Source organism: Scylla paramamosain, chromosome 13 (assembly GCF_035594125.1).
Source record: "Scylla paramamosain isolate STU-SP2022 chromosome 13, ASM3559412v1, whole genome shotgun sequence".
NCBI classification, from domain to species: domain Eukaryota; kingdom Metazoa; phylum Arthropoda; class Malacostraca; order Decapoda; family Portunidae; genus Scylla; species Scylla paramamosain.
The window spans coordinates 292,501-304,505 of record NC_087163.1 but is presented as its reverse complement, the minus strand read 5'-3'; the positions used below and the strand labels follow the sequence as shown (position 1 = coordinate 304,505).

Here is a 12,005-nt window from a genome sequence, read left to right as displayed (position 1 = left end):
GATAGACAGACAGATATATAGATAGGTAGGTAGATAGATAGACAGACAGATGGATGGATACGTAGATACAAACATACATATAGTAAGATAGATAGACAGACAGACAGACAGACAGATAGATAGGTAAATAGACAGATAGACAAACTTCCTTAATGCAAGAGTTAACCAATATTCTCAGTCTTTCGTCCCTTTCGCTGGCAAACTCTGGAACTCTCTGCCTGCTTCCATATTTCACCCTCCCTATAGCCTGAATTCTTTTGAGAGGGAGGTCTTAAGCTACCTCCAGTCTTAGATAATCCTTTTGGTCCTCTTCCCTGTATGGACTGGCACCTTTGTGGACCATAAAATAAAAATCTAGTTTGAGAATGGATAGTGACCACACCACTTAATCAACATACCTGGTTAAGTTCACAGGCAAAGAGTAACCTCACATTACTTTGATTTTGAGGTGTTCATGGTTGGGGAAAGTTTGTGGAACAGTGTAAGAACCTCCTAGTATGCTGGCTGATATAGACAAGAGGACCACACCTATCTATCCAACCCACATGTTTCGAGTTCCCTAGCAGAAGACTAAAAACCATATTAACTTCTTGAGATGTTTATAGCTGGGAAAAGTTGGTGTATTGGACAAAAAACTCAATCTGCTTTTTGAAGAGACAAAGTGACCTCACCACCTAACCAACCTAACCAACACCTGTGAAGTGTTTAAGTGTTCATGGCTGGAGGAAAGTTTTTGGAGTCTTGTAAATAAAAGCCTCGAATTCTACTGTTTGCTCCACACTACTCTTCATCTCATCCCCAGCCAAAACTAACCCATCTTGAAGTAGAAAAAAAAATGTCTGTTACTTGAATAAAAACCTGGTACATATATCATCTTTCTATGTAGATTTGACAATAAGTTACACAAAATATACAGAGGACACTATGTATTGCAATTTATTCTAATGAGCTCAGCGTATGGTTCATATTTTTTGTTCCTTTTTTTCAATTATGGAATAGTTGAGGCTAATATATATATATATATATATATATATATATATATATATATATATATATATATATATATATATATATATATATATATATATATATAATTTTTTTTTTTAAGTACAGTCAGAATATTCAAGACATTCCACTTTTTACAGCTACACTAAGAACAATATTCAACAACTTTACGTGTTTACTAATTATTTGTGTGTTATTTGTCCATTATTCATTGTTTTTGCCTTCATATTTAAGTTTTCATTATTATTTTTTTATTCTAGTTTCACAATAATTATAATAGTTCTACTGGGTTATTTATTGCTTATTTATTTACATGTTTATTCATTATTTTTACATTACTTGTCTTGTGTTTAGCCTCAATATTTAAGTTTGCATTATTATTTTTTTAATTCTGTCCCTTGCAATAATTTTAATAGTCCACTTAGCTTAATTATTGTTTATTTGTCATTCCTTACATGTTTGTTAATGAGTTTTGTATTATTCGTCTGTCCATCAGTGTGACAAGATGTTCACCTTTCCAGTGCAATTCTTAGGCCTTTGACTGCTACTTGGCACATCTTCCTTTCAGCACAAGCCATTGCCAGATATTTCCTTTTATTTTACAGTCATGTTTAGATATTATACAAGTAAGGCACTAGAAAGCTCTTTTAATCCCTTTTTTCATTCCTCTTAATACTTCTAAAAGATTTCACATTATGCCTCTAGTGTAATCAATTACTGGATATCACAATGGAAGGGTCAGTAAACAAAGTCATTACAATTATCCTCCACATTGGCCTCCTTACACTGTTTAATCAAGCGCTGAACCTCCTCATTGCCGTCCGTGCCAAGCAGTATCAACCTGTAGGTGTCATAATCTGGGTGGCAGCTGGGCAGTCTGGCCATGGTGGAACACAGCTTGTGGAGGTTGTGACTGACAGACCAGTACTGTGGCAAGTGTTTTGGCTGCATGGTATCCAGGAAATGCCTGCGCCACCTATGCTGCAGCTGCACGAGTCCTTTTCTGCGGTACTTCTCACACACTTGCTCCCCATGAGCCTGGAAGTCCTCGTTCCAGTCCCTGGCATCAATGTCGGCCGCCTCCTGCAGGAGTTCATGGTTTAGGGAATCAACATTAAAGAAATTTTTCACAACATTCTCTAGTTCAGTGATTCTTGGTTGGGGAATGGTGGAGCGTGACCTGAGCAGTGCCCCAGCAGCATTTTTCACATTCCTGCGCTGGGTGTCCATTGTCACCCGGCGGTTGCCTGCCCCGCCAATAGGAGCACTGCATTCTCCAGCCAGCACCTCCCTGAGGGTGGCATCATGGGCACTGCTGACCCGGTGGCACTGCACACACAGCAGTACCACATCATGGCTCTGGTGATCCTTGAGGATGGTTGGGAAGTGCCTGCGGTACTCATGTGGTACCACATTCTTCTTGATGTAGGAGTGGCCCTGGCCACACACCACACATAGGTTGTGCCGCTCCTGCACGTAGTATCGCTCGTCCTCATACTCCTCTCGAGGTCTGCCGGCCGGCTCAAAGTTGAGGCGCACCACCAGTGGCTGCTGGTGCACCACTACCCCAAGGCCTTTCTCCACATACCACCGTGCCTTCTTGGGGTCACAGGTGCACAGCGGCATGCCATCAGGGGCCAACAGCTGGCAGTTGTGGTACAGAGGAGTCTTGCGGGGGCAGTATGCCCGACTGGTCTTACTAACCTTGGCTGCCACTTGGTGCTGGCTGGCACAACCTTCACCTGAGAGAGACAACAAATGTCAGTGTTCACATACTGTAAGTACATCACATCAAATGACATAACTGAATATAATGCACAAAAAATATAATAATCTTTTCCTTACAAAGAGTGGATCAGTTACTTTAATCTCATGTCAATTATGAAAGTGTGTATAACCACCATTTCCACCAATTATGTACCACTGTGGTACATAGTTGCTCTTCTGAACTTGCTAACTGAATGACTCCTTTCCTCCCATGGCCTTGCTGTACAAGACTTTCTGCTTTCTCTCACCCCTATCCAGTCCACCTCCCTAATGCAAGAGTTAACCAACTCTCAACCAAGGGTATTCTCAATCTTTCATTCCTTTAACTAATAAACTCTGGAATTCCCTGACTGCTTCTGTATTTTCCCCTTCCTATGTCTTGAACAGTTTCAAGAGACAGGTTTTAAGACATATCTCAAATTTTAGATAACTCTTCTGGCTCTACCCTTTGGGGACTGGTACTTTCAGTGGGCATTTTCTCTCAGCCTTTTCGTACCCTTTGGCCAAAGCACCCTCTTCTATCTATCTATATTCCCACCTGGCTATCCCACACATGATGGTCCAGGTAAAGCACCACACACTCATAAACACATCATTTGCACTTTTAGCCCCTATTACATAAAAAAATAAATAAGTAAATAAAAATTAAATAAAAGATATAAACAAGATACGAGTATGAACATTAGCAAAAAGTATGAATAATGTTCAAGTTTTTAATACAAGGATGAATGTTATGTATATCTGTGATGTCCAAAACTTACCGAGCCGAAGTAACTTTGAGGCTGAGGTAGAGAACTTGAGGTCCAGAAAGTGGTGGCAGGTCTGGTGGATGTGTGCCATCAGGTGGTGGTGGAAGAGTGATGGAGGCAGCCAGGGCAGCCACCACATCCCTGCCACCTCACCACACTGCCACATTCTGCTGCATGCCACCAACAGCACCTGCACACCAGCCAGGGCATCTTCTGCTGCATAACTTTGCTGTGGAAGAAAAGCATGTCACCTTTAGGACACACACAAGACTCAATAATGGAAGACCCTAAAAACAAAAGAACATAAGGGAAGCTGCAAGAAGTCATCAGGCCTACACATGGCAGTCCCTGTGTGAATCATGCCTACCTATTTCCACCTATCATCTCCATCTATAAATCTGTCTAATCTTCCTTTAAAAGCCTCCCTAATGACTCAGCACTAACAACCTGATTACATGTAACAATAATGCACTATATGCATTCTATCCTTGGGCCAGTTATATAATAAATAAAGACCTGAAAACTGGGTTAAAAACATAAGAATACAAGAAAACAAGGCAAGCTGCAAGAAACCATCAGGTCTACACATGGGAATCCCTGTACCAAACATTCCTACCTATTTCCGTCTATCATCCCCATCTATTTTTTTCTTAATTTTACCTGCAGTTTTCCCCTCATGTATTAAGGTTATCATACTCAGTCATAAATCTTTCTAATCTTCCTTTAAAGCTCCCTACTGACTCAGCATGACATCTCAGCCTCTGCCATTCTTTCTATGGAGCTAAACCACTTTCAATTGCTGCATTTTATTCAGTCAACCATCTTCATTCTTTCACTTCCATCTGACACACCAAAACTATCTATTACCCATCCTTTCATTCCCTCCACTGTCCATTGTACTTCAATCGCTGATCTTGGTCTTCCATTCCTAGCCATCTCACTTGCACATGTAATGACTGACACAATCACTCCACTATTTTGTCTTGATGTGTACTATACATTTAGTTCATTCAAGGCTACAATTCTCATGACCTCATTGCTGTACATCACCACCACAAACCATCTATGGTACAGAAATCTTGCCACAGCTAAAATACTTTGGTCTTATATTGAAGAATTAGACTTACAGAGCCAGCAAGTGAGTGCTGGTGCTTGAGTTCATATATGCCATAACAGTACATGTACTATAGTCTGCCAGCCCCACTCATCTGTTCAGAGGTGGAATAGTGGTGGACAAGCTTCATCCTATCCTGCCTCCCAAAGTATTCTGAACTAATCTGAACTAATCTGCAGCACCACACCTTACTTACAAACTTAGGGTTAATATGTATATAGATTTTCAGGCAATGAGGCTGCCAAATAAATGAACAGTAAATTATTACCATTATTATAATTACACCTAGCACACCACCCACCTGCCTCCTAGTGAGAGTCTCAGCCTCCCAGTCACTTGCCCGCACCCGCCAGTCCTTGTCCAGTGTGCGGCCCAGGAACCTGAGTGCCAGCGCTGCCAAGCCCAGGCTTGGTGTGCTGTTCCCTGTGGTGTTGCCTGCAACATTAGACTTGGGGCAGCATAACACTACATGACGTAGATCGACACAACCCTGAACCTGGGGACAGAGGCACCTAATAATAATAATAATAATAATAATAATAATAATAATAATAATAATAATAATAATAATAATAATAATAATAATAATAATAATAATAATAATATTTTATTATATAGAGAATTTGTCTTGTACTTGTCCAAATGTAAAAAAGAAAAGTATAAATTTAAAGGATTAAAAAACACTATTAGTCATGCATATCCCTAAAACTTAACATAGAAGAGAAAAAAATTTATTTATATTTCCAACTCAACATACACCTAGTCACATTACTTACACATAAGAAAAGGGAAGCTGCAAGGAGCCATCAGGCCTACAAGTGGTAGTCCCTGCATGAATGTGCCTAGCTAGTTCCACCTGTTATCCTCATCCATAAATTTGTCTAATCTATTAAGGCTCCCTGAGGAAAACGACATATAAGAACCCTGATAGTTTTGCTTATACCACCCTTGTTACATCCCCTGTACCACTTAAGAAGCTGTATCAGATCCTCCCTTAACCTACACAGTACTTGTATAAACCCATAAATAAATTGCAGTGAGTCAGAAAAGATAAAGATATCTCCAGTTTCCAAGAGACACATAAGAGCATCAGAAAACAAGCTCTCAGGCCTGCATGTAGTAGTACCTGTATGAAACATGCCTGTCTGTTTCCATTTATCATCCTCATCTAGAAATTTATCTAACCTTTTAAAGCTCCATAATGACTTAGCACTAACAACCTGATTCCTGAGTCTATTCCATTCACTCCACATGAAAAAAAAAAAAAAAAAAAAGCAATGCTCAAAGCAGAAAAGTATAAGTATCAGTACCCTTGCAGGCTGTTATCTGATACAAAAAGAAAAGACTGGAGCACTAAATACTTTAAATATCTAGAGTATGAAGTCAAAAAAGCCATTGCTAAAAACTTATTATAAGCACCAATACTCTTGAACACTGTTCTCTTATCCAAGGGAAAGAATAATGTAATGAAGATTTTATTTAGAGCATGAAGTAAAAAACAGTTTCCAGAAAATAACTCAGAGACATGCAAAGTGTGGAAGAATTATAAGATACAATTGACAAGTAACAATGCAAGGGAAAAATAAGGAAAGAAGGATTATTACCAATACTCTTAAAAGATGTTCTCTAATTCAAACGAAAAAAAAAAAAACTGATGTAATGAACACTTTATTTAGAATGTGACAAAAAAAAAAAAGTGCTGCCAGAAAATAAATTACTCGAGACATTTAGAAAGTTGTAAAGGTTTACATGATGCAGCTGTGATGTAACAATGCAAGTTATCTAACTGAAAAGGAAAGACTGATGTACTAAACACTTACAATGAAGTTACAAAAATTTGTTGATAATGAATTAATAATTTAAGAGACACATGTTAAGTGGTGAAGAATTACTATTTATATAAGAATATAACTATGGCAAGGGAAATTATTTCATAGGAATGCATATATGTGCATTATTACAAAGGATGCAGAGCTTGAGAAGAGGCTGAGATGTGGAGAGAGAGAGAGAGAGAGAGAGAGAGAGAGAGAGAGAGAGAGAGAGAGAGAGAGAGAGAGAGAGAGAGAGAGAGAGAGAGAGAGAGAGAGAGAGGAGAGGAGAGGAGAGGAGAGGAGAGAGAGAGAGAGAGAGAGAGAGAGAGAGAGAGAGAGAGAGAGAGAGAGAGAGAGAGAGAGAGAGAGAGAGAGAGAGAGAGAGAGAGAGAGAGAGTGAAAGGTTTGCTGTGTGCTTGTGAAAGCAAGATTTCTGGGGAATTATGTGTATTATTATGAAAGATATATGACCTTTGAAGTGGCTGAGATGTGGACAATTAAAAAAATAGTACTAAGAAATGTGTAAGTAAAAGATTTGGAGTATGCTGCAAGAACAAGGATTTCACAGGAATGCAATCACGTGCATTATTATGGAAAATGACCTTAGAAAAGCTTGAGATGTGGAGAATGAAAAGATGTCACTAGCAACCATGTGAGTGAAAGGTTTGATGGGTACAGGAAGGGTGAGGACGGAGTCATGGCATGTTGGGGGGCATAAGGTGTGTTTTTGAAGATAGACGATTTGTTTTGAGGATATAATAAGGTAATTTTAGGAAGGATGACTTGTTCTGATGTCAGAATAAGGTGCTTGTGAGAAGGAATGATAACATTTTTGGATATAATAAGATGACCTTAGGAAAGATGCTTGTTTTAAGGGTTTAGTAAGGTGACTGTAGGAAGGGTAATTTGTTTTGAGGCCATAAGGTGACTCTTTCAGAAGGATGACTTGTATTGAGCCATAACAGATGACTTTACGAAGAATAACTTGTTTTGAGGCCATAATAATGTGACTTTTTAGGAAGAATGACTTGTTTCGAGGCATAATGAGGTGTGTTTCAAGAAGGATAACTTGTTTTTGAGGATTGAGTAAGGTGTGTCTTAGGTAGGAGGGTTTGTTTTGAGCCATAATAAGATGACTCCTTAGAAAAGGTGACTTCTTTTGATGCACAACAATGTGTGCTGTCTTGTCAGAAAAGATGACTTACCAGGAGGCCATAGTCTGTCTCCAAGAACCTCCTGTCTTGATCTATGCCAACACCAGCCTTAATGATGGACACACCTCCAAGAAGACTCTGGAAAGAAGCACATTTATAAGACTGACTGGCCAGAAACCCCCTCTTATACTGAATAAAATAATAAAATGGATAAATAAAAGTAAATATTAGAATCGAATAAATAATCAAATTACATAAATAAATAGACATGGTTAGTGAAGGGGAGTACAAGGCTTGCCAAACAATCAATAATAAATATGTGATTGTGACCAGAAATGTAACACAAGGACTGCTGCAAGTGACAGTTTTGGATGTGACAAAGACTGTGTTCGTGTGTGTGTGTGTGTGTGTGTGTGTGTGTGTGTGTGTGTGTGTGTGTGTGTGTGTGTGTGTGTGTGTGTGTGTGTGTGTGTGTGTGTGTGTGTGCGCGCGTGTGTGTATTTACCTAGTTGTACTGTACAGAGCACAAGCCAAAGTTCATTTTGTCCTGTCTCCATAACCATATTGATCCAGTTTCTCTTTAAACATGTGTACACTGTTTGCCACAACCACCTCTTCCTTCAAATCATTCCAGATTTCAATAGTTCGGTACAGGAAGCTGTATTTCTTGATGTAGCTCAAACATCCACTCTTCTTCTTTATTTTCTTCCCATGCCTCCTTGTCTGTCCCTCTCCTACCTTCATTTGTTGTACCAAGTAATTTCTGTCTATTCTTTCTATATTGTTTACTAATTTGTACACTGTTATCAGGTCTCCTCTTTCTTTTCTCTCTTGTAGTGTTGGTAATCCCATCTCTTCAAATCTTTCTTGTGTGTGTGTGTGTGTGTGTGTGTGTGTGTGTGTGTGTGTGTGTGTGTGTGTGTGTGTGTGTGTGTGTGTGTGTGTGTGTGTGTGTGTGTGTGTGTGTGTGTGTGTGTGTGTGTAATAATAATAATAATAATAATAATAATAATAATAATAATAATAATAATAATAATAATAATAATAATAATAATAATAATAATATTTGGTTTATTAATCTTGCAGCCTTACTGCTGAAAAATTCACATGTTACCTATCAACTTACAAACAAATATAACTACATACTACATCTTAAGTACACATTAACCCTAAGGAAGTATCTTACAATTTGATACAGTGGCTGCCAGATGGCACTGATCACCCTAAAGACTAGGCCCAGGATGAACAGGTTACCCCATGGGTATTTTTCTTATCAGAGGTTGTTTTGCCTACCTAACCAGCAGGTCACAACTCCAGACTTACACCAGGTACCTAATCACTGCTAGGTGAACGGGGGCTACACTGCAAAAGAAATCTGCCCAAAGACTTCTGACCTGGCCTAGATCCTGTCTCGATCTTTATTATCTATTATTTGCTTATTTTTTATCATTTAATATCTATTCATTAATTATTATTTATAATCTTGGTTATTCTTGTCCTCTCCTGACCAATGACCCTGGGAATTTTTCCTATGTTGCCTTTTTTATGCCCTCTTATTGTTTAAAAGATCTTCAATAGGTCTATTCTCAATCTTGTTCTATCTTGACTACTGAACCTGAGTATTTTGCTAGTGTCACCCTTGTTATGCCACCTATACCCCTTAAAGACCTCTATCAGATCCCTTCTCAATCTTCTTGTCCTGTCCTGTTCATATAATAGGTGGAAATAGGTAGGTATGTTCTGCTTATGTCATCCTAGTTATGTTCTCTGTACACCTTATGTTAGTCTAATGTATACAGCATTTTCTTACCTGCAGGGACTCAGGGAGGGGTCGAGTGAAGGCCTGGAGGCGCACCAACACGCATGTCCCAGAGGAGGTGGCCAGCTGCAGGAGGGCCACTGGTCGCCGCCGCCCACTAGCGTCCACCCACTCACAGTCCACCCCTAGCACCCCTTGACCTTGCATCTCCCTTAAAGCACAAGGCAAGACAACTCACATGCTTCCTTCATTATGATATACTGAATGTCAGTGTCTACCCACTCACAGTCCACCCCTAGCACCCCCTAGCCATGCACCTCTCTTAAAGCACAAGGCAATACAACTCTAGGTGTTCCCTTGAAGGAAAAAGACAATACAATTCAAAGGCTTTCTTCAAAGTGATATAATGAAAGTCAGTGTTAGTTCCACCCACTCACAGTCCAGCCTCAACACTCCCTGGTCACACACCTCCCTTGAAGCACAAGACAGTACAATTCAAAGGCTTCCTTCAACAAAGACAACACAATTCAGAGGCTTCCTTCAACAAAGGCAACCTAACTCACACAGACTTCCTTCAATATGAAATACCCCTGTTACTTCTTATGACTGCCATGAATATCTTGTGGGTGTAGTTTGTGAAGTGTATGCAGCCTGATTCTTTTGCTGTTGGTCTTGCTGTTTTGTGGATCATTCTAATGTGTGATGTTTCCTTCCACTGGTATAGTGTGTTTCCTGGCGTTGCTGTGTTGATCTTAAAAGATTGTTTGGTATTTATTTACGAAAAATGTATACCTATGCCACTAGACATCTGCGTCACATAAAAAGAGGGAAAAAATTGTCATATACTCAAGCTACACAACCTTTCCTTCAATAAAAGAGGAAAAAATTTCTATACCAAAGCTAAACATATTTGCTTCACATATATAAAAAAGTGTTATACATCTGAGCTAAAGACATCTGCCTCACAAAAAAGAGTAAAAAAAAAATAATAATAAAAAGAAAAACTGTTGTATACCTACACTACAAAACATTTCCTTCATACAAAAAAAGTTATATATATATATATATATATATATATATATATATATATATATATATATATATATATATATATATATATATATATATATATATATATATATATATATATATATATACACCTAAACTACATTTGCTTCACACAGTGACTACCCATGGTAATGTTTTCCTGTTGTATAAATTCTTCATTCTTCTTTTGTGCCTCCATCTCCTCTTAGTGTTCCCTGAGTCTTTAAATGCATAGGGGATATAACAATGGTAACATAAGCAAAATTCTACAGGTCAGTAACCGGGATAGGACATGAAACACTGAATTCAAGCATCTTTGTGTGTGTGTGAATCACCTTTGTATAAATGGCAGAACTTTCCTCCAATCCTCCTCACTCTGCACCACATACACACGCCTCCTGCACAACCGCACCATCCTGGCCACCCTCCACAACAGCAGCCGCCTGGACACCACATGCCGGTACCGCAGCAGCACACTCACCCCCATTCCCACCAGGACACAACTCAGCAATGAGGAGCAGCCACATTGCCAGCTGAGTCCCATCACATCGCTGTCTCTGCAGCACCTCTATGCTGTCACCTGTTAGAAGAAGTGACATGAATGCTTTATCACACTCATTTCAGGTACTCCCACCCCTAGCAGTGAGGGGCAGCCACATTGCCAGCCCAGCCTCATCAAATCACTGTTTCTGCAGCATTATCACTGTAGTTAGCTGTGTTAAGAAAGTATAGAAAGGTGGATGAATGAAAGATAATCTGGTTGTTAAAGCAAAGTCGTTAGGGAGTTTTAAAAGATTATATACATTCATGAATGAGCATGATAGGAAGGAATTTGTTCTCAAATAGTGATATATGATTGGAATAGACTCAATAATTAGGAGAGAACAAGAAATAATAGGTTCAAATTTGATAAAGTAAGATTTGAAAAGAATCTATTCAAAAAATTATTCTCAAATAAAGTGGTAGATGAATGGAAATGAGTCAGTTAGTGCTAACTCATTAAGAAGCTTTAAAAGATTACAATGATGTATGGATGAGAAAGACAAGTGGAAATAGGTAGGTATGTTTCATGTGGGGACTGCCACATGTAAGCCTGATGGCTTCCTGCAGCTTCCCTTATTTTCTTAAGTTCTAATGTTATTATGTGAGAGATACACCATCACACCCAAACACACACACTATGATATTATTATTTTTTCATATATCACATCACAATACATTATTGTCAGCACAAAGCTAAGAATGTAATAAGTCAAAATTAAACTGATCAACAACAATGATTAGTCCAACACAGTAAATTCAATTAATATAATTACATTTTAAGTACATTTTCACAGACACACAATAAAAACTATATCATTCAAAAATAAAATTGGACCTTCAAAATTCTTAGAAATTATGTATATTTTAGTGAATTTGGTTAGCAATTAATCATTCTTTCAGGCATTATGTATTAAACTCCATTTTAGAACCTGACTTTGCTGTTTTATATAAAATACTGCATATTCACATTTTAACCCAATATTATTTACAAATACTTGTTAATTAGGTAAACAAAATAAAATTAATTACTAATATTATTTACAAATACTTGTTAAT

At 38.4% G+C, this 12,005-nt stretch overlaps 1 protein-coding gene across 2 annotated transcripts in view; it reads right to left on the bottom strand.

Moving 5' to 3' along the window:
* Positions 1 to 1,426: 1,426 nt before the first annotated feature.
* Positions 1,427 to 12,005, bottom strand: part of LOC135106240 (exonuclease 3'-5' domain-containing protein 2-like) — an 11,615-nt gene continuing 1,036 nt past the window's right edge. Inside the window, exons 2-7 of one of the 2 annotated variants that reach the window (XM_064015030.1) lie at positions 10,742 to 10,986; positions 9,411 to 9,570; positions 7,652 to 7,738; positions 4,937 to 5,131; positions 3,534 to 3,750; positions 1,427 to 2,747 (exon numbers count right to left, since the gene is read on the bottom strand). In XM_064015030.1, the coding sequence (XP_063871100.1) occupies positions 1,744 to 2,747; positions 3,534 to 3,750; positions 4,937 to 5,131; positions 7,652 to 7,738; positions 9,411 to 9,570; positions 10,742 to 10,950 (1,872 nt within the window). In that variant the 5' untranslated portion in view covers positions 10,951 to 10,986 and the 3' untranslated portion in view covers positions 1,427 to 1,743. The remainder of the gene's footprint in view (positions 2,748 to 3,533; positions 3,751 to 4,936; positions 5,132 to 7,651; positions 7,739 to 9,410; positions 9,571 to 10,741; positions 10,987 to 12,005) is intronic. The other variant, XM_064015031.1, reaches the window with a different exon arrangement.